Source organism: Gracilinanus agilis, chromosome 4 (assembly GCF_016433145.1).
Source record: "Gracilinanus agilis isolate LMUSP501 chromosome 4, AgileGrace, whole genome shotgun sequence".
Taxonomy (NCBI): domain Eukaryota; kingdom Metazoa; phylum Chordata; class Mammalia; order Didelphimorphia; family Didelphidae; genus Gracilinanus; species Gracilinanus agilis.
The window spans coordinates 96,588,915-96,612,421 of NC_058133.1; the positions used below are offsets into that span (position 1 = coordinate 96,588,915).

General features: G+C 34.2%; 1 protein-coding gene across 1 annotated transcript in view; it reads right to left on the minus strand.

The window, feature by feature from the left end:
• KCNT2 (potassium sodium-activated channel subfamily T member 2) overlaps positions 1–23,507 on the minus strand; it is a 549,106-nt gene that overhangs the window by 236,946 nt on the left and 288,653 nt on the right. Inside the window, exon 9 of the mRNA XM_044674907.1 lies at positions 2,162–2,342. Coding sequence (XP_044530842.1) covers positions 2,162–2,342 — 181 coding nt within the window. The remainder of the gene's footprint in view (positions 1–2,161; positions 2,343–23,507) is intronic.

A 23,507-nucleotide genomic window follows, 5' to 3' on the forward strand; every position in this document is an offset into this window, starting at 1 on the left:
GCTTTCACATAAAGACTGATAAGTAAATAAAATTTTTGCTTAAATAATCTTACATAATATTTCAGTTGTAAAAATGCATTATGGGGACGCAGTTAGGTGGCTCAGTGGATTGAGAGCCAGGACCAGAGATCGGAGGTCCTGGGCTCAGACGCTTCCTAGCTGTGTGACCCTGGGCAAGTCACCTAAACCCCATTGCCTAGCCCTTACCACTCTTCTGCCCTGGAACCAATACACAGTATTGATTCTAAGACAGAAGGTAAGGGTTTTTTAAAAAGATTAAAAATAAATAAAAATGCATTGTTTTGTAGTAGTTAGTTGGTTGGATATTTTTTAGGAAAGTGGTTATTATTTGGGTTATTTTCTATATGGACTTTTAACTTTATGACTTTAGAATACTTCTTGTGTGGAAATTTGCTCCATGTTGGAAATTGGCAACTTGTATATAACTTACTGTCTTTGGGGGCACCATGTGGTTAAGGACTTTATTTTTGGTGATACAGCTACTTAACTGTCAGAGACAGAACTAAGACACTTGGGACATCACTCTATTCACTATGCTAGGTTGTATACAGGCACAATTTTTTCCTTTTGAATGATATTATTGTTATTGAGTTGTTTATCAGTCTTATCCAACCCTTTGCGACCCTTTTTAGGATTTTTTTTGTCAAAAATACTAGAATAATTTGCTGTTTCCTCTTCCATCTCATTTTATAGATGAGGAAACTGAGGTAAACAGAATTTGGTGGATTGCTCAAGGTCACACAGCAAGTTAACTGAGACCAGATTTGAAATTAGGAAGATGAGTCTTACTGACTCCAGACCTGGCACTCTATTCATTATACCATCTAGCTGCCCAAAGAATGTCATTATATAATGCTAAAATATAATGGGAAAAATCATGAAAGTATACAATCTGGCATAGGAATAGAGTGACAGCAAATATTAAAAGAATAGATTTGACTTTCCACTTAATTGTTTACATTGAATCTAGCAGAAATTTCCATTTTGGAGAGTGCCAAAAGGAAAAACCTTTGAATTCTTTCCATGTTTTCCAGGTATACCTGCCTCATATACTTAACTACAAAACATACAACATTATATATAGCCCTATTCCAGCTACTCAGTAGCTAGGAGAATCTCCTCTCCCTCTACCTCCCTACTTTTTGAGGAATGAAGGGAGAGAAAGGTTTAAGAAGAATTTTCCTGTATAAACTTAAGAGTAAAATTTACACCAATCCACTGGGGTGACAAAATAGAATTTACAAATGCCCAACCTCTGTAATAAGGACAAAGCAATGACAGAGAGTTGGTCAGGCCTGCTACATTCATGTAGTGAAGAGATATAGTCTTCCTTACATATAAAATTGATCTGGGGTGCCTTCACTTTTATTTTAGTAAATATTCCTTTTTCTTCTCTACCCTCTTCTGTCCCAGGAAAGAGGATAACTATTGCTGGGTTTTTTTGTTAGTTTGGTTTTGTACAAGACCTCTAATTTCATTAGAGTAGGGAACTCCCAATGAGAAAACCCTGTCTAACAGTACCTGTCCCATAACTTTCTCCCTTAGATTTGCTTGGAACCATAAGAGCTTTAGCATATACTTAAAATGTGAGTAACTTGTCTACAAGAAACTTGCCCAGAATCGTGTAGCTAATGTGTATCAGAGGAAGAATTTAGACCCAGGACTTCCTTTATTGTCCCTTTGAAGATATAACATATGAACACTTTCCTCAAGGTCATATTTCATTCAATTGAACAATATGAACGCTGAAATGTATACTGAACATGAAGCTGATAGCATACATTTTTTTGCCTTTTCTGAAATAGGAAATGATACTTTCAAAAGTTGTCACTTTATCCCAAAGATCATGAAACTGAATATGTTTTCATATGGTGTGAAAGAAAAGGTTTTTTGAAAACATGTTATCAGAAGTAGGAAGTTTCTTGTTCCTGAAGAGCATAGATTTTATTAGTATTATAGAATGACAAAAGACATTACCTACTATTGTTGCTTTAATTATTAGGTATGGCAACTTTTTCAGGCATTTGTTATTTGAACAGACAAAATAGCTCTTTCTTAGTAAATATTTTAGAATAAATAAAATGGTAGCCATTATAAGAATTTACACAGATCTATAGAACATAAGAGAGTTGGGTTTCACCTGTATGGGTAATACTACAAGAGCAACACAGATCATAATGACAACAAAAAGCTTGGAGAGCGCTGTCTCAGGTGTGACATCCCCAAAGCCCACAGTAGAGAAGGTCACAATGCAGAAATAAAGGGAGTCAAAGAGAGTCAGTTTCTTCCCTGCTCGCTCAAGATGCTGAATTCCACAAATACTACAGTAAATAAAAACAAAAAAATTGAAGTGAATATCTTCTGTCTAAAAGACAATGAAATCCACACAAAATAGTTTAATACTCACATAAATAGAACTGTGCTTTTTATACTTTACAATACTGCTTTTTCAGCAAAATATCTTTTAGAATTCTTAAGTTTTAGTTATAATAACATAATAGATTTTGATTAATAGTTGGTCACAAAAGAGTTTTCAGAAATAAAACTAACCTTTTTATCCAGGTACCAAAACAGGTACAGCATGATAAACTGTGATTATAAAGTAAATAAGAACAATATTCATGTGTGGCTTGTGGAATAGGTAAATTTTTATCATTGTATTTCATTCTTATATTAAAATGGGAAATGGTAGAAAGAGGACCATCCTTGGAATCAACGAACAAGGGTTGAAGTTCTGTCTCTTGACAGAGACTAGCTTTATGATCATAGTTAATCGACTTCACTTCATCAGTCCTCCAGATAACTTTTTGAGACTTTAATCTTTTAGTTACAGATGACCAAGGAAGCTTCTATGGCTGAAAGTTTTTCTTAAAGGTTAAATCATATATTGAACCTAAATATCTTCATTATTAAAAATGCTAACATAGGAGTAGTGTAGTAGTAGTAGTAGTAGTAGTAGTAGTAGTAGTAGTAGTAGTAGTAGTAGTAGTAGTAGTAGGTGGTGGTGGTGGTGGTGGTGGTGGTGGTGGTGGTGGTGGTGGTGGTGGTGGTGGTGGTGGTGGTGTGTTATTATTATTGTTTTCCTTCCTACTGGAAAAGGACCAAAATGAAATCAATATATCCTGTAATGGACTATGGCTGATCAAATAGGAGCTCAGAAGGCTCTACCACCTGTTGGGCACGAATAGCCCACATGGAACATTTGGAATAAAGATGTCTCTAAATATGCACAATACCTAATTTCTTTTGAGTGACTGCAATTCTACTTTTTTAATATAGCACAATGCCTTTTTTGATGTAGGCACACTATGTAAGATGGCTGTTAGCCAGTGTCTCTCATATCTCACAAATGATACCAAAGTTCTTCAGAGAAAACTTGAAAAATGTTTTAGAGGATGGGGTGGATAGGAATAAGGGATCTTGTGCTGACAGTACTTATCTCTTTTAAAATTGACTAATGCTGAAAGGTAAGATGTTTCACCTTCCTCTTAAAAGCTGCAAAAGAGAATCTTCAGAAGAATCAATTCCATAATGGAGCCTACTGGTGACGTGAATAGAGTAGCTGTAGAGATTATAGATACATAAAAAAGATTTGGCTGGATGACAAAATGGATGGTCAGTGGCAAAAGAAATTACTTTAAAGCCAGATGGAAATTGGAGAGCTCCAAAAATTCAGTTTCTAATATTAAAAATAATAAATTTCTTTAATACCTTGGATCTTTTAAAATCATTTTCCTCAAGACAACTCTGAGATGATTGTTAAAAATCTCCCCATTTTACCAATGAAGAAACTAAGTCTCTGAAAGGTTGTACTTAACCATTATCACATTTGATTAAGATATGATTTAAATACAGATTTCTTGGAGATAAAGTTCATACTCCAATATGCTACTTCAAAATAGAATACAAACTTAAACTACAGCCATAAAGGTAATGTTTTAATTTTTTCCTCCTAGAAAAAAATCAACAATAAACATTCTCGTTGATCCTGTTTCCTTTAAATACTTTTGTTATTCAATACCTCAGGTCCTCATGGCAGAAAGATTTACCTTTTTCTTTAACCTAGGCAGTGAAATTCCTTATAGATTTGGTCATCAGGGTAACTCTTTATAAATCAGTCAAAAAACATTAAAGGCTACTCTATGTCAGGCACTATGCTAAATACTGGTGATACAAGAAGTGCCAAAAAAACAACAACTCTGAACTCAAATAACTTTATAATGCAGAAGAAAGTCTCTTTCAATTCCCACCATATTAAGTGCACAGTGTGTGTGTGTGTGTACCTACATTTGTATATAGAGTAAAAAGAAAAGGAGCACAAAAGGGATACCACTATAGCTGGGAAGCCTGGAAAACCTTCTCAAGGAAACCAGAAAAAGCCCAAGATATAGAGGTAATAAGGGGGAATATTCCAGGATGGAGGATATCCGTGTGAAGGCATGGAGATGTGAGACGAATTAAAGTGTGAAAGGAATAGCAAGCAGGGCAGTGCATATAAGGGAGTAGAGTATAAGACAAGAGAAGTAGGGAAAGCACAAGTTGTAAACATCTGCAAATGCCAAGCATCATTTTATCCTTGATTCTGAAAGTAATATGGAGTCACTATAGATTATTGATTATAGATAGATGTACACATGAAAAAATTCACTTTTGACACTGCATGGAGAATTAATTAAAAAGGGTAAGTAGGGAGGTCAATTAGAAGGCTCTTGCAAGAAGTATCTTTAAGTGCCTGAACCAGAGAGGTAGTTAGGTGAATCTAGAGTAGGAAATATATATATATAAGAGATATCAATATAAATATATATATACATATATATATATATAAGAGAAGGGCAAAATGAAAAAAAAATTGAAAACTGATTGAATAGATGGACTGGGTGAAAGTAAGGCGTTAATAATTAAAGTTGAAATCCTAAGTGGCTGGGATTTTGGCAATGCCCTTGACAATAAGAATATTTGAGAGAGGGAAGAGTTTAAAAAAAATAATGAACTCTGCCATGATATCTTGAGTATGAAGTGAAGGATTTAGAGAAAAATGATGAAATCTGTCTTAATATTTTGAGAATGAGATGTTTGTGGGACATACCATTTGAAACATTTAAAAGTCATTTCATGAAACAGAAATGTAGCACAAGACAGAAATTAAGGTGAGATATAAGGATCTGGAATTATCAGCACAGAAATTAAAACTGAACCCAAGAGAGATAATAAGATCACCAAGTAAGAGAGTATATAGAGAAAGAGAGAAGAGAGAGTGTTAGGATACACTCACAATTTAGTTGGTGTGGCATAGATGAAGAACAAGAAAAGGAAACTGAGGAAAAGCAATAGAACAGAAATCAGGCAGGAAGAGAAAAAAGAAGAGAGCAATGTCATGAAAACCTAGAGAGGAGAGAATAACCAGGAGAAAGTGACTAACAATGGTAAATACTGCTGAGGTAGAATTAAAATAAGTCTGTGAGATATGAAAGCTAAGGGATTTGGGGAACTTCAGAGAAGTTTGTTTTAGCTGAATGATCAGTTGGAAGTCAGAGTACAAAACGTTAAGATATGAGTGAGAAGAAATACATAGAGGCATTTTATGTTCATAGTTTAGCCAATAAGGGGAGAGGGCATATAGAATTATTGTTAGGAAGAATGTTCAGATCAATTAAGGACATTTAACTTTGTAGTCTCAGACTTAGGAATGAATGTGGGTTCCCTAGGGAATTGTGATCTAATGAGTTTGACTGACCTCATACTATTTATGTATTCTGATGTATTAGTGACAAATTAGGTCAATTTTGAGAGCTTGTATACTCTCCCTCATCCATTATCCCTCCTTGAACACTTAGTTCCCTTCAAGGATCACTTCAAAGGACATCTTCAATATGAGGCCTTTCTCAACCTCCCAATTCAGATATTAATGCTTTCCCACCTACTATGAAATTATTTTCCTCATATTTTGTATGCACATATTCATATCTATTCCCTCTGAAAAGAATGTATGCAATTTAGTAGCATTACTGAATGATTTTTCAATCTCCTAACCTTCAATGAAAGTAAACTATAATTGGACTTGATATTTGTCTTCGTACTTCCAGTGGCTATTAAAGACTACGGCATAGTAGTAGGCACTTTAAAAAATGTTAAAATACATTCTCTTTTACCACAGTGTATTGGTCTCTGTATACAATGTCCTTCTGGCTCTGCTCCTTTCGCTCTGCATCAATTCCTGGAGGTCTTTCCAGTTCACATGGAATTCCTCCAGTTTATTATTCCTTTGAGCACAATAGTATTCCATCACCAGCATACATCACAATTTGTTCAGCCATTCCCCAACTGAAGGACATACCTTCATTTGCCACCACAAAAAGCGCGGTTATAAATATTTTCATACAAATCTGTTTATCTATGATCTCTTTGGGGTACAAACCCAACAATGGTATGGCTGGATCAAAGGGCAGGCATTCTTTTATAGAATAGTTTTGAGCATAGTTCCAAATTGTCAGTCAGAATGGTTGGATCAGTTCACAACTCCACCAGCAATGCATTAATGTCCCAATTTTGCCACATCCCCTCCAGCATTCATTACTCTCCCCTTCTTTCATTTTAGCCAATCTGCTAGGTGTGAGGTGATACCTCAGAGTTGTTTTGATTTGCATTTCTCTAATTATTAGAGATTTGGAACACTTTCTCATGTGCTTATTGATATTTTGATTTCTTTATCTGAAAATTGCCTATTCATGTCTCTTGCCCATTTATCAATTGGGGAATGGCTTGATTTTTTATACAATTGGTTTAACTCCTTGTATATTTGAGTAATTAGACCCCTGTCAGAGTTTTTTGTTATAAAGATTTTTCCCAATTTGTTGTTTCCCTTCTGATTTTGGTTACATTGTTTTCGTTGGTAAAATAGAATGTAATGGACTTCTGTACTAGCAGCAATGCAATGGCCCAGGACAATTCTGAGAGACTTATGGAAAAGAATGCTACCCACATTCAGAGGAAGAACTACAGGAGTGGAAACAGAAGAAAAACAACTGCTTGAACACATGGTTTGAGGAGGACATGATTGGGGATGTAGACTCAAAACTACCGCACTAATGCAACTATCAACAATTTGGAAATAGGTCTTGATCAATGACACATGTTAAAACCAGTAGAAATATGCATCAGTCGTGGGGCGTGGGGGAGCTCAGGGTGGGGGTGAAGGGGAAAGTAAGAGCATGAATTATGTAACCATGTTAACTTTTTTTAAAAAATAAATATTAATAAATGTTTAAAAATAAATTGTACTCAAACAATCAAAAATGTTAATTTAAAAATGTCAAATTCCACAGGACTTGAAGAAATATTTTTGCACAAATGTAACAGAAGCATTCTTAATCTTCAAGTCATATCGATTTTTACTGCTTTCAGTATTATTAGGCTAAAAGACCATCATTGTTCTACAGTAAAGATTGTAGGATTGCCATATGAATAAATGTAAATTAATGAAGAAAACCTCATCTAGACAGAAGCAAAGTTCAATAAATTACTTTGAAAATTACTCCCTCATTCTGATTATATTCACTAACTAGTTTCTTTTGGGGACCTACTACACAGATGATTACATATTTTTATGACAATTATATTTTTCAGGAGCTGATATCTTAACTAAAGAAGTACAACTTATCTGCCTCTCTGCAGTAATATAATACAAGAATCATGAACCTTGAATAACTTCATGCAGGTTCTCAACCCAACATAATTTCTAAACTAGATAGATAACTGTTCCCTGTAATTTAAGCCCTTATGGAAAAAGAGGATAATAAAATCTAATATAATGAGAATAAACTGTTCCTTTTGCATGCTAGAGATGCTATACTTTGTGTTTTAGAATCACATTTTCATAGAAGTAATACAGTTAAAACAACAAGAAGCTCTCAATTATCTGTGATAAATAGGTGGGAGATGAAAGTGAACCAGAGAGGTAAACAGAAGAAATTCATAGATAACCCTATACAATCATTTTAATCATAGACTTCAATTGGATATACTGACAGAACATCAAATTCAATATGTCTAAAACTGTCCTGATAATATCCTTATCTCCTCAAATATTCTTTTCCTACAAATTTGTCTATTTCCATCAACTTCCTACAGTTAGACAGATTAGAAATCTTGCATTCTTTTTTGACTTTTCATTCCTAATTCTCCACATCCAACCAGTTTCCAAAATGTATTGTTTCTTTCTCAGTAATATCTCTTAAAATCTGTTCCTTCCTCACTTCATACTGCCACAATCTCTGTAAGATCTGTACCTGAATCTTTTCTTTTTTGATTCACTATACTAGCCCACCAAAAGATCTTTCTTTCCTGAGTTTAATCCCATTTGCATTTCATATTACTATTAAATTTAATAGCAATGTTGGTCCAAATGGGCTATGAACTAGAAATCCATAGATTCCCCTCAGTTTTGCTTGAGACCCCATGAATTAGAACAAAGAAATCATCCAATGTGGAATGAAACAAGGTCAAGGTACAAGTAATTCTAAAGTATTATGTAATGAAATAATAAGGAGGGATACAATGTGGTCAAGGAAGAATATGGAATACAACCAGAAAGAGGGTGATAAACTACAAAATAGGGAGAAGTCATGGAGGTTATAATGAGAAGGGTCTAATTATGTTAGAACTTCAAAGATGTGGAAGAAAACTAGATATCTTGGTTGGAGAATGGAATTTCAAGATTCAGGAACTTAGAGGTGATGAAGTTCCATGCAATGATAAAATCTGACATTTGATTCTGACAACAAATATAGTAGCAGTGAGACCATTACATTTAGAGATTAGGAAATTATATACCCAAATAATAAGTCTAAATATGAATACTCAGTTTTCTGAGGATGGTGGTAAGGGAAGCATTAAAGAAATAGTTCGTGAAAAATATTTTTAAAATTCCAAGAAAAACATTGTGCACTTTAATATTATACTTTAAGATTTACATGTGCCATCTTACTTGACCTTCAGAGCAATCCTCTGAAATTAGTGATTAAAAATGATTTTGTTTCATTTGACAAATGAAAATATTTAGAATCAGAGAGGTTGTAACTTGTCCATAGTCTCATAACCAGAGAGTGGAAGATGTTTTTGCAAAGCTACAGGTATAGAAACAATAATTGTGATTTCTTTGCTATATGGTGCTCTTGTTGTCTAATTCATAACATTTAGTATTTCTGCAGGACGCTTTTCTTAGACCCATTCCTGTTCAGCTGCTTATGGCCTCCTTTTTAGGACTACCTTCTATTTTTTATTTATCTTATACATATCTAGTTATTTACTTATTATCTCCTTCATTAAAATGTGACCTCCACCTCAGATAATAGAATGTTAAGACTTGGAATGGAAAAGACCTGAGATCACATCCTTCAGCAGACATACTTAGATGTATGACTATTGTTATAAGAGAATTAGGGAAAGTTTAGCAATAGGCATAAGTTTACTTGATGGCTGACAAGCAAGTGCTGGAATGTTCCAAGCATAGCATGGAACAGTGGAAAGAGATCTTTTTTCATATAATTCATCATATAATAGATCATAATTCTAGATTTAGAATAAGTTGAAGGGCTAGATGACACACTTCAAGAAAATTTCAGATTTGATGGAAGTCATGGGATAAAATGTCCAGAACCACTATTTACAATAATATTTAATAATTCAATTAAGTCCAATCATTGGATTTGGCCTCTTTCCAACTTGCTTTGTGTGCTGTTCAAATGGAATGACTCCATTATTAACAAAGAGCCAGAATCAACATTGTCTAGTACTTCTATAACTACCTCCAATTTCCAAATCCCAGGACCTAACCTATTAAATCCTTTTCAGAGCACACCGAGAGTGTCACTGTTTCCATGGTTTCCAGGAGTAACACCATGTAGGGACATTGAGATTAAAAACAACACCTTGGATTACATTTAGAAACAATTATAAAGCCCAGTGTTTATTACCACCTCCACTCATAGGACTCCCATGGACATGAAAGAAGACGCATGCAGAGTGGTAAATATGTGTCAAGAGAACTGGGCCCAGAGAGTTATTATGTAATACATTTAGCATGACAATGCTAAGCAAGAGTGCTGCTTTGAAAAGAAAAATCCAAAGTAGGACTTAACCCACTTTGGTTCTAGTTCCACTAAGGCAAATCAATTTCCCTGACACTCCGTTTCTAATCTATAAAATGAGGTGTTTGGATAAGATGGTCTCAAAGTCCCTTCCATCTATAAAATTCTTTAATTATGGGATTCTAAATCATCTCCAAGGAAAGTCAAGGGAGATAATTTTGGTGCCGTGGAAAACATAATAGATATAGAATCAGAATCACTTGCTCTTGGTATGAACATGATATAAATAGTGTGAGTTGTCTGAGTTTCTGGTTTTTCATTTTAATCGAGACAATAATTTTCTTTCACTTACTTCATCAGGTTGTTGTAAAGCTCAAAGGAAGTAAATTTATAAAATTATAGACCGAGGGTTGTTGAACGTTCATGTAATGTTTCTACAACCTAATGTGTTGTAACAAAAATGTGTTGTAACAAAAAATGTGTAAATATATTTGTATGTATGTGTATATACACACAGACATAAAAAAAATGTATGCATGCCTGTGAATCACACAGTGGTCCATTGGATAGAGTTCTGGGCCAGGAATCAGGAAGCTCATCTTCCTGAGTTCAAATCTGGCCTTAGATACTTACCGTGTAAACCTTAGCAAATCACTTAACCCTGTTTGCTTCAGGTTCTTCATCTATAAAATGCACTAGAGAAAGAAATGGCAAACCATTCCAGTATCTTTGCCAGGAAAACCCCAAATAAGGTCATGAAGAGTCAGACATCATTGAAAAATGATTGAAAAACAAACACGCGTGTATGTATGGAAACAGAGGTGTGTGTATTGGGTGTGTGTGTGTGTGTGGGTGATTTGGATCAGTGGTTTAATTGGTATATATGGATTCCTCTGTTGTATATCTGCAATTAGTTTAAAATTACCTTCTATTAGGGTCAGAAGTAGCTGAATTCAAATTTGGCCTCAGACTTGTCTTAGCTCTCTGATCCTAGACAAGTCACTTAACCTCAATTGTCTAGCTCTTGCTGCTCTAATGTCATAGAATACTTAGTGAGGGTTTAAAAATTAAATTAAAAACTATCTTTTAGTTTTTGATAGTTTTCTTGGGGCCCTGGAAAACTAAATTTCTTGTACATGGTCACATAGCTAGTATTTGTCAAGTACAGAAATTAAACCCAGATCTTCCCAATTCTAAGACAGATTTGGCAACCAACATACCATAATACTTCTCATAATGCACCATACAAATGTCAATTTGTTATTATTAATTACAGTTTATTCTTTTTTGCCACCCTTCATATATCTTCTTTTAAAATACAAAAATATTAAAGTATTATTAAAACCCTGTTATCTAAAGGGTTAATCAGAGAGTAGCACCCATCTCAATGACAAGAATCAAATATTTGCCCAAATTGTCAAAATATGTTCATTAAAAATAGGCCATGATATCATTTGGATGAAGCGTTCAATAGTTTTCCTCACTCAATCTCTAATTTCCACTCACAAAAAATATAAACAATAGCCTACTTTAACAACAGTGTTGTTACAGAATGGAGGCTATTCATAAAAAACTGACACTTTCTTATTTATTTATTTATTTGTTTGTTTGTTTGTTTGTTTATTCAGCCATTCATTCCTTTGTTCATTCATTCATTCATTCATTCATTCATCAATTCATTTATTTATTTATTTTAACCTTTACTTCTGTCTTAGAATCATTACTGTGTATTGCTTCCAAGGCAGAAGAGTGGTAAGGGTTAGGCAATGGGGGTTAAGTGACTTGCCCAGGGTCACACAGCTGGGAAGTGTCTGAGGTCAGATCTCCTGTCTCTAGGTCTGGTTCTCCATCCACTGAGCTACCTAGCTGTGACACTATCTTATTTAGCAACCATGAATTTTTAGATGAATGGGTGGTATAAAATCATCTTATGCCAACATACATATTGCCAAAATATGAAGAGCTACTTGCAAGATTCATTGGAGTTAATAAATTAGCAAAATTGATTGAAGCAATTAAGTGGCACCATGGATAGAGCCTTGGATCTGGAGTCAGGAAAACCATAGTTCAAATCCTACCTCAGATACTTAATAACTGTGTAACCTCTAAGTCCACTAATCTGTCTATCGCAGTTTCCTTATCTGCAAAATGAGATTAAAATGAATTTTTCTGAAGCACTTTGCACATCTTAAATTGGGGCCAGGTCTGCTCAGGAAATAAGTGCAAAGTTCATAATTCAAGCAACATTTTACGTAATGGAAGTGAAAGAGGAGCAAAAGTATTAGTTTGAATTTACAATAAACAAATCTGTATTAGGCAAATAATTTTGATAATAATAATACATACTGTAGGATCACAAATTAGAAATGGAAGGGATCTTCAAGTCTTTTTCTCTCAGTCCCCACATTAAAATAAGGAAATAAGGCCAAAAAGGGCAGGTGACTTATTAAAGGTTACATATCAAGTAATGGGTTGATCTTGGGTTTAAACTCAGAGAGTCAATAAATGAAGTTAACAAGCACTAATCAAGTATCGACCATGTGCTACAGCCTATCTTAAGGGCTGCTTATAAAAACACAAAGCAAAAGTGCAGAGCTTCAAGGAACTTGCATTCTAATTAGAAAAATAATATGCATATGTAGATCTCTATATATAAATGTAAAAATACATTTAAGACTGAAGTGTTTTTCCTGAAGGACAGGCCTGTGACCTCTTTTCTGGGTAGAGAGATATAACTTCAGTTTGGCTGAGGAATTTCTGAGCCATCAATGTTGAAAACCTCCTTAGCTGGGTGGACTCTGCAGATGCTTGAGAGGAGCTGTTTAGGCAAGGCAGTGTGGAGAGAAAAGTTAAGCTGGCATAAGTTAAGTATTGCATTCCCTTAAGGAATGATCATAGAAAGCAACCTTATCTTATGGTCCAAAATATTGTACCACTATTCTACCAATATCTGTGATGTAGTAGACATTATTTAAGCCCAAAAATCTTTCTTGGGGATAGATAAGGGGAAGGGAAAACCTGCCTCCAGCTTGAAAGGCAGACATTGCCTTATCTCCTTTGAAACAGTGGTTACATCACAGATCAAATACCCATGTATGCCATACAGTACACAGGAAGTGTTTATATTGCACTGCCCAACCATATCTGTTTTATATATTCATATACAAAATAGACATAGGGCAATTTTGAGAGTGTATCAGCTGAGGAGAAATACCTACTCCATGCAGAAAGTAGCACGAACTAAATTTTTAAGGAAACTAAGGACTATATAAGAGGTGGAAGTCAGGCAGAAGTGCTTTTATTGCATGAGGAATAATCTGCATAAAACCAGAGAAAGTACATAAAGTACATGTGAGGAACAATGTAAAAACTAGTATGATTAAACTGTAGAGTGGTAATGAGGAAGTAATATATAATGAGCCTGAAACTATAAATTGAGGTCAGGTTTTGAAGAACTTTGAATGGCAGAGGAGTTCATGTTTGATACTATAGGTAATAAAGTAATTTTAAAATTATTAGATATTTATGGAAATGGGAGGGAATGGGGAGTAGAGCATGTTCAAAACTGTACTTTAAGGAAAATCACATTTGTAAACCTGTGAAGCATGGAAGAAAATGTGAAGAGGCCTGAGGCAGGGTTAAATTGGGGAATCATTGCAAAAGTACAAGTGATAAGTGACTGAACTAAAACAGAAGGGGCCACAAGAAAGATATGTTGAGATAGAAACTACAAAATTAGGCAATATATAGGATAAGAGAAAATGAAGAGTTATGGATGAAAACAAGGTTGAGGATTGGCTAGAAGAGTAACGCTGTCCTTATTAATAATAGGGAAATTCAGAAGATTGGGGGTGGGGGAGAGACATAAAAATAACGAGTTATATTTTAGCTATGTTGAGTCTCAGATGTTTTCTGGATAGTCAGTTCAAAATGTATAAAAGCTGTTGTGGGAAAAGAAACTATAGGGAAATGAAAATGCAGAATATTTAGATCTGGGCATTATCTTTGAAGAGAAGATCATTGAATCTAGAGGACCTGATTTAGTCACCAAATGAAAGACTATCAAGAGAAATGAGGAGAGAGCCTAAAACATAACCTTAAGTTACACTCTTAGGAATGGACAGGACATGTATATCATTCAGAAAACTAAATATCAGTTGGACTATTAGGAGAACCAAGAGAAAGCAAGACCAAGAAAAATCAAGAGAGATGAGAGAATCCAAAAGAAGAAGACAGTCAATGATATTAAAAGAAACTACAGACATGTAGAAAAATACAAACTAAAAAATTGACTTCAGATTTGGAAATTGAGATAACTGGTGACATTGGATTGAACAGTTTTGTTTGAATGAGGACAGAAGAAAGGCTGCAAAAGATTGAGAAGTGACTGAGAAGAAAGGAAGTGGAAGTGATAATTACCTTCTAGGAATTTGTCTGAGAAACAGAAGAAAGATCTAAGATTATAATTTGAAAAGATCTGTTGATCTGATGAGTTTTCTTTTAAAAAAAGGATGATAGAGGCAGTTGTTTATTGGAAACAAAGAATTGATGAAGAGAAAGGGAGAATCTTTATATTAGAGTAGAAATGATAGTTGAGTCAATTTGCTCAAAAAGGAGAGAGGAAATGGAACAAGGCTCAAGTAGAAGGAAAGGCTGGCATTGGCAAGAAAAAGGGCTACTTCTTCATTTGAAATTTAAAAAATGGCTATAAAATGCTCCTGGGAAATGGCCTTCATTTTCTAGGAAATATGAGGTAAAGCTTTTAAGAGGACCATTTTGCTTAGCACAGCACTTGGTACATAATACATGCTTATTAAATGTTTATTGACTACTTATTGACTAAGAAAGTAGGAAAGGTAATTTGCTTAACAAGATAAGTGAAATATTTTGGAATAGCTCCTGCGAGGAAAAATAAATAAATGAGGGAAGAATAAAAGAATTTTCTTGTTGCTAGAAAGGCTCAGTTGATTTTAGACAACATGACTTTATAGTAGACCTAATCAAAATTATTAAATGACTTCATACATGTCTGCTTAGTTGCATCTGAATTGGATTTGAGGAAGAAGATGGAAGGAATGATCCAGAGTTTAGGGGATAAGATTTTGAGGACAAATAAGCAAAGGATATCAAGAAGAGAGGACAGGCTAGAAAAGAAGTGGTAAACTAAAGGGTTAGAACTCAGAAGGGAGTAGAGTGCTGTCAAAATAATAAGGAAGACTTCAGAAAGTTCTTAAGGGCAAGGAGATGATATAGAAATTTAGGATGAGTAAAGCATAGGCAGAGAGAAAGGAGGAAACTATTTTCAGATGAATAAAGAAACTTCAGGCATGCTTTGACTCAAAATCCAGGGATCTTTCCATATTACAATTGGGGTCTGTTTTTAAATTAAGTCAAAATTTCATCTATCTTTGTATTTACCTCTATTTTGTCACATTTGAATCTCATATACATCCTATGAAGTAGACACTACAGATATCACTATGCTTTATTTCAGAGCTGAGAAAATTAATATAATTTAAGTTTACTGATTAAAGAAACAAGAACCTAACAATTATGTGTAAAAATCCAAATTTTGATCATCTGAGAAACTGAAGTTCCAAGAGATGGTTTCCTTGAATTCACAAAAGGTAGCAAAAAGCAGATCTAATCCTAGAACCCAGGCCTTTTGACTCTCAATCTGGTATTCTTTCTACTGCACCATATTGTCTATGGTTTTGTAGCTATTAAATGTTGGCAGTAAGATTCAAACCCAGATTTTCATAATGCAAATCAAGTGATATTTCCCCAAAATGTTCAACTCCGCATGCCAATTTGTCTGCTTAAGCATAAGTTAATATGAATTTGATCCAATATTTAGCACAGATACTGGCACAAAATAAGGCACTTAAGAAATGATTAATGACTGTTGGAGATAGCTAAGAAGTACAATGGCTAAAGCAGTAACTGTCCAGTCAGGAAATTTGCTGTTGTTGATGTTGTTCAGTGATTTTCAGTCGTGGTTAACATTTCATGACCCCATTTAGGATTTTCTTGGCAGAGATACTGGAGTGGTTTGCCATTTTCTTCTCCAGCTCATCTGACAAATGAGGAAACTGAGGCAAACAGTTAACTGACTCTAACCACTGCATCACTTAGTTCCTTAGGAAGCCAGAAAGTCCTGAAATCAAATATAGCCTCAGATACCTACTAGATATGTGACCCTGAGCAAGTTCTTAACCTCTGTTTATTTGTCTCCTAAACTGTAAAATGGAGATAATAATAATTCCTACTGTACAGGGTTGTTGTGAGAATCAAATATTTGCAAAGCACTTAGCATAATACTTGGTATTTAGTAAGCACTTAATAAATGCTTTTTCCACCTTGAATATCAAGGGAATTAATGAATAAAATATGAAGGAAGGTGGATTAGCCATACAGGATCTTAAATTATATTATAAATTGGAAGCCAGCAACATAATTAGGTACTGGCTAAAAATAATGTAGAAAGTCAATGGAATAGATTAGGTACTCAATAAGCAATGGCAAATGACCATAGTAACATAGTATTTGACAAAGCTGAGGATTCAAGCCATTCAAAGAACTCAATAATTGACAAAAAACTTCTGGGAAAAACAGAAAACAGTATGGCAGAAATTAGGAATAGATCCACACCTCACAGCATAAACAAAGGCAAAGTTAAAGTGGACACATGATTTAGGGAAAAAAAGAGATGGTGCCATAAACAAATTAAGAGAGCACAAGATAGTTTACATGTGAGACATATGGATAAAGAAAGAAATTAAGTTGAAATAATGCATAGAGAAAATTATTAGAGGTATTGATGACTTTGGCTACATTAAATTGAAAAGTTTCTGCACAAATAAAATTAATGCACTAAGATTAAAAAGCAATCAATAAACTGGGAGAGGGGGAACTTTATGGTAAGTATCTCTGAGAAAGGATTAATTTCTCAAATAAATGGAGAATGGAATCAATCTTATAGGAATACATTCCCCAATTGACAAATGGTCATAGGTTATAAACATATAATTCTCAGATGAAAAAATTAAAACTAGATTTATTCATATTAAAAATGCTCAAAATCACTATTAATTAAACAAATTCAAACAACTCTGAAGTAGTTTCTTAAATCTACTATACTGGCTAGCATGACAAAAAAGGAAAATGATAAATGTTTGATGGAGTGTGGAAAAACTGGGACACATACACTGTTGGGGTAGCTGTGAACTCATAGAACCATTCTGGAAAGCAATCTGAAACCATGCTCAAAGGACCATAAAACTGCATACCTTTTGAATCAGTAATACCATTGCTACCTCTGTATTCTAAAGACTCTAAAGATAGGGGAAAAGTACCTACTTATACAAAAGTTTTTAAAATAGCTCTTTTGTGATGGCAAAGAACTGGAAACTTCAAGGATTTTCATCAACTTGAGAATAACTGAATAAGCTATGGTATAAGCTTGTAATTGAATGCTATTATGGCATAAGAAATAATAAGTAAGATGATGAAAAAACATGGAAAGTCTTATATGAAGTGATGCAAAGTGAGATGAACAGAACTAGGAGGATGCTATACACAATATCAACAATAAAGTATGATGATCAATAGTTAACAAATTAATTATTATCAGTACTGCAAGGATCCAGGACAACTCCAAGGGATTCATGATGAAAATGGATCTCCTTTGCCATAAAAAGAACTGATGGAGTCCCAATGTATATTGAAATATACCATTCTTCACCTTATTTCCTCTATGAATTTTTCTCCAGTGTAAGAAAATAGGTCTTATTTCATAACATTGAATATGGAAACATGTACAATATGATGATATAAGCACAAGAATATTAAAGAATAAAGAATACATGCTTATTCTCTTCCTTAATTTAAGGGAAAAGAGGATGGAGAAGAATATTCCATCACTGTTATTACTGAAAAAAATACAATTGCACTTTGAAATCAAATGTGTTTTTGAAATAGGACACAGATATAATTCTTACTAAGTTGAGTCAAGATGAATATATGGATAGAAAACTTTACCTAAATCCATTTGAACCATTATTAATTCAATTACACAGTTACAAAACATGTTATATAACATGTACATGACTTTGTTCACACTGAGCTATTGTATTTTGTTTCTCTAGCAGATTTTTCACTAAACAGGAAAACCTGAGTTTAAATCTGGCCTCAGATAACTTATTGTTTAAATTGTGTTTGCCTCAGTTTCCTCAGATTCAAATTAATATCAATAATAACAAATGTACAATAACAATACCTACTTTGCACAGATGTTGTGAAAAACATATGAGATAAAGTGCTTAGCACATGTCTTAACACAGTCAGCACTTAATAAAGCCTTATTCTCTTTCCTCTCTCTTAAATGCTACCTTTAGACTCAGCATAGTCTTGATTTCATGCCACTTGATCAAATGTGTAGTATAATCTCTAACGGTATAGGACTTTGGAGAAGGAAGAGAACTGTATAGAAGAAAAGGAAATAGGGCCTAAAAGGTTGAGATTTCAGGATAGGATTTCCATAGGGTGAGGGGATAGTAATAATTGGAAAGAAGGGAGCATGATCAGATGCTCAAACAGGGATGACTATGTTATATGCTGACAAGGATGGTAATGGTTATAAACCTAATTAGAAGTAGAGAATACATTTCAAGGAGTAGTCAGAGAGAGGTAGAGAGGAGAGACCTAGATTATAATAATATCAACAATCTGCCATGTTTATGTCATTTTAAAGTTTGCAGATAACTTTATAAATCTCATTTGAGACTTAAAATTACTCTGATGCATAGGTACTAATAGTATGATTTTCCTGATTTGATAGATGAGGTCAAAAATTTAATTACTTGTCTATGATTATATAGCTTTTAAGGATTAAATATAGGATCTGAATATCACCTGTTCTGAACTCTAGGTCCAACACTCTATCCACAATTCCAAATGCTTCTAAATAGGGGCCATGAAAATCAAACTGAAATGTTTTCGCTTGAAATAGTAGACAATGGAGTTTAATTATCGTTTGGGGAAGACATCACATAATTAAAATAATATTTAATAAGATTATTCTGATAGTACAGGTAGATTATATGGATGGGGAAGACATTTGAAATTAAGATAGCTAGAAGGTTGCAACCAAAGGTTAAAATAAATTGAACTATTTCTGAGGCTCTGTGAATGGGAAAGAATAGGTTAATCTCGGGGTATTATGAAGAAAAAAGCAAGAGAACTTGGAGAAACATTGATGTCATAGCTAAAAGACAGAGAAGACAAAGGACTAATCAAATTTCAAATTTGAAAGTCAAAAAGGACCATAAAGGTCATTTATGTCATTTAGTACAACCCACACCTGAGCAGAGATCAACCTTTTCTAACAAGTCATCATCAAACATGACACCCTCTTTTAAATAGGGAAATTACTACTGACCAACATAGTGTATCTCAATTTTGAGCACCTGTCATTATTAGGAAGGTTTATTTTCCCCTTATATTGAACCAAATATCTATCTCTCTACAGATTCTAGGCCTTATTCCTACTTCTGCACAGAGATGCCAAGGAAATGAAGTTTAATATTTCTTACACTCTACGGACCTTCAAATACTTGAAGATCACCATCAAAATCATTCTGTTTTCTCTTCTCAGGTTAAAGATCCACAACGCCTTGAATTTATTAGAAAAAAGACATATAGAGCATAAACTATCATCTTTAAGGCTTTTTTTAAAACAAATATCTCCCATTCATACAACAAGGGGATTCCTTGGAAGCTATAATAACAGAAAGAATTCGTTCCAATGACATATGATGGTAAACATTAGGAGAGGTATTTAAAAAGAGATTTATGCTAATCAAAAGATTCATCTATGTGAAGACAAATAAAAACAAGCACAGAATCTATATCAATGAGGAATGTCTATTGATAGTGAGGTTCTCCAGATGATCTTAATTATTGATGGCACTGTCTTAATTTAATTAAACCACAACACATTACAGAGATTCTTAAAAGAGAAATTTGAACTATTAATGGGAGAAAGACTAAAGAGATGCAGAATGTCTATTGCCCAATTTTTAACATTCATCTGAATGAATACCCTCTGGAGTATTTCTAACAGCTTGAATGTGGGGTCAGAGAATAAAGACAGACAATGAGATGGGCTTAGATTTAAAAAGAAAAAAAAAGAATGGATTACTTTAGGGAATCTTAGAGTATTCCACTTGCTACAATAACAAAGGCCCATGTTTTTAAACACAAATATTTTACCAATACTTTTATAAGGAAAAGACACCTTATATATCACTGCCACTGAATAGCTAAAGGTACATATAATAGAAAGTGCAGTGAAAAAGCAACTATTGTGTGAAAATAAGTTGCCACATATAAACAATGTGAATTGCTGAAAATAGAAATAAAGGATGTGATCAAACAATACTATGACAGAAAGAGAAGATGAAATTGGTCATAGAGCAAGAACAAAGGATGATAAGTGGGCAGTCAGAATGCTCCACTGGTATCATTGCAATGTCACAGGAAGCAAAGAAGTCATCCAGTGCAATGAGTGAACACTATGTGGTGAGTCTGGGAGAAAACATTGATAAGAGTTCCACAGGACAGACAGCTATGGTTGAGTTGCAAACTGCCTCATTAGAAAGAATTCCCAAATTACTGAGGTCACAAATGCATTTAAGTCTTTAAAAATGTTTTTAATTCACAAGATCCCAAAATAGAGTCAGAAAAAAAAGTATAATCTTGGTTTGGGGCTCCAAGTTAAGTGCTGAGAAAAAAGATTAGTGGTTGATGTAAAAGATAAACAGTGTTGATTCAATTCATTGCAAGCATGTGTAATTTTTAAAGCCTGTCTCTAAGCAGGCTGGTGCATTTCTTCTCTTCACTCATCTCAATACTTATTACATTTCTACAATATTTAAAGCATTATATTAAGCAGTAGTTACACACACACACACACACACACACACACACACACTCATATACCCCATACTCAAGCATTTTATAATTTACTGAAGTATACACCATTATAAAGAGGAAAAGAAATACAAAATAATTTAATTTGAAGAGGGGGAGCTCTGAGAAGTAGCTGAGCCTTGAAGAAAGCTAACCATTCCAGGAAGAGGAAGTAAGGAGGAAATGCATACTAAATATGAAAATCAACAGAAGCAGAAAATGAATTCAGAGTTCTAGGAATAGCAAGTAGGCCATTTGTCTGGAACACAAATTATGCAAAGGGAAGTGATAAGAAGTATCTCTGGAAATATAGGCAGTGGCAAGATTGTGAAGGACTTTAAGTGTTACACAGAGAGATTATATTTTACCCTATTTGGCAATAGGATGCCTTTTTTTTTAAATAGAGGAATGGTTAGGTCAGATCCGTGCTTAAGAAAAAAGTAAGTTGCGTGAAGAATGGATTGAAAGGATAGATATTGGAAGGAGGATGAAAAATGAGAAGGGAATTACAATAGCCTAGGCAAAAAGTGAAAAGTCTTAGACTGAGATGGAGGTAATTTGGGTGGAGAAAAGGAGACAAATATCCCAAACCCTTACTTTTTGGAAAGTTCCTTGTTAAACTGCTATTGGCACTTACATCTATCATATCTGGAGTGACAGATATGGACTATGAGAGCCCCAAATAATTTCTACTTCTTTTTATAAGGGCTCATAAGTCGTGTTTTTAATAGATGCATATTAAAACTCAAACTCATTAGCCTGTATGCCAAATAATCCCTCTTCTTTCCATTTTTGAAAAATCTTATTAATATTGCCTGTTTCAAGTTTTGCCATACTTTTTCTCCACCCCTCCAAAGATCACAGAGATAATTTACTTTCCCCAATCTTTTATTTTCAAAATTTAAGTTATCTCTGACTCTGACCCATCCCTTATCTCTCCCACTCTCCCTACATTACCATCATTCCTTACTTTATGTCTGGTAAGCGTGCGGTGGTAACCATGTGATCACAGGTATCAATGAAGAAGAAAGCAGACTATGTGTTAATTATGATTAGCCTAAATGACAATAGCAAAGCCTCTTAAGAGGTTTGGTCTTCCCATTCCTTCATCAAGTCAAATGTTCACTGCTAAAATAATCTTCTCAATCACAATTTATCATTGTTTTTATCAATGATATTTTGTGGCCTTGTAGTTATTGACAAGCAAGTGAAATTAAAATTATTGTGTCCATATTTAAGGTCCTCTATCATAAGTCACCATTCTTCCCTTCCAGCCTATGCCCTATTACAGTTTGGCTTTCCCTCTACTTTCCAAACTGGACAAAGTTCTGTAAGTCAAATAAACGTTGTTTTTCCATCCTCCACATCTTTGCTCATAATGCTCCTCTTGTCAAAAATATACTCCCTCTCCCACTTAACCTAAAAAATTCCTATTGACCTTTTATAGCCCAGTATTTGTTAAGTAACTTCTTCTGAAACACAAGCTTACTCCTTGCCTTTCATATAGCATTTTGCTTTGAAATTCTCTAACACTTCTAATCCCTAATCACTGACAGTAGCCATTTTTCCTACTTAAAACTATTTGTCATAAAAATATTATACTTGAGGATCTCCCATATATCTTCAGCTATCTTATCCTATAGAATTTTAGACTCTGAGGTCCTACATGTACTTTAAGCTCTTTCTCAAATGCTTTTCTTTTAGTTGAAAGGGACTTGAAATAGATATTTGTAAAGGCAGCATTCTCCATGACTATTATGGTGATGAAGAACAGAAGTGTTATATTAATGGTTTCTCTCCATTAAAAATATATGATAGGCATGTAGTTATGCTTAAATATATACTTGCCAATGACGAATTTCACTTAGTTCCTGATTTGCCCTTTCATATAAATCATGTTCTTCTTGTTCTCAACCCTTTGAGATGCCTTTTTTAGAGGGTTTAGCTTATTCTCTCCATTTCCTACCAGCTTTACTATTACTTTAGTACTTCTTTGGGACTTTTCATCATGATTTTCTTCCCCAGGAAACTCATCATCAGAAAATCTCATTATTCTGATAGACTGAATCTGCCTGGAATTCAAATCTCTTCAGGACTCTGGATACTTCTGGACTTTCTTACTTAGTACAAGGTTATAGACTCCAGACTTCTATTAAGAAAGGGGCTCAGCTCAGTTTTCTCTCTATTTCTTACCAATTACACTGTTTTGGGACTTCCATGGACTTATCCAATTCTACAGACCAAGTATCTTTCCCCTTTACCACTCCACCACCCCAATTTTCCACTTCCTTTTGTGTATTGTCTTCCTCCATTAGATTATAAAGTCCCTGAAGGAAGAGACTGAATCTTTTAAAATTAGTATTTGTATCTCTAGAGCAGGGGTCGGCAATGTATGGCTCTTGAGCTATATCTGGCTCTTTTGAGGGC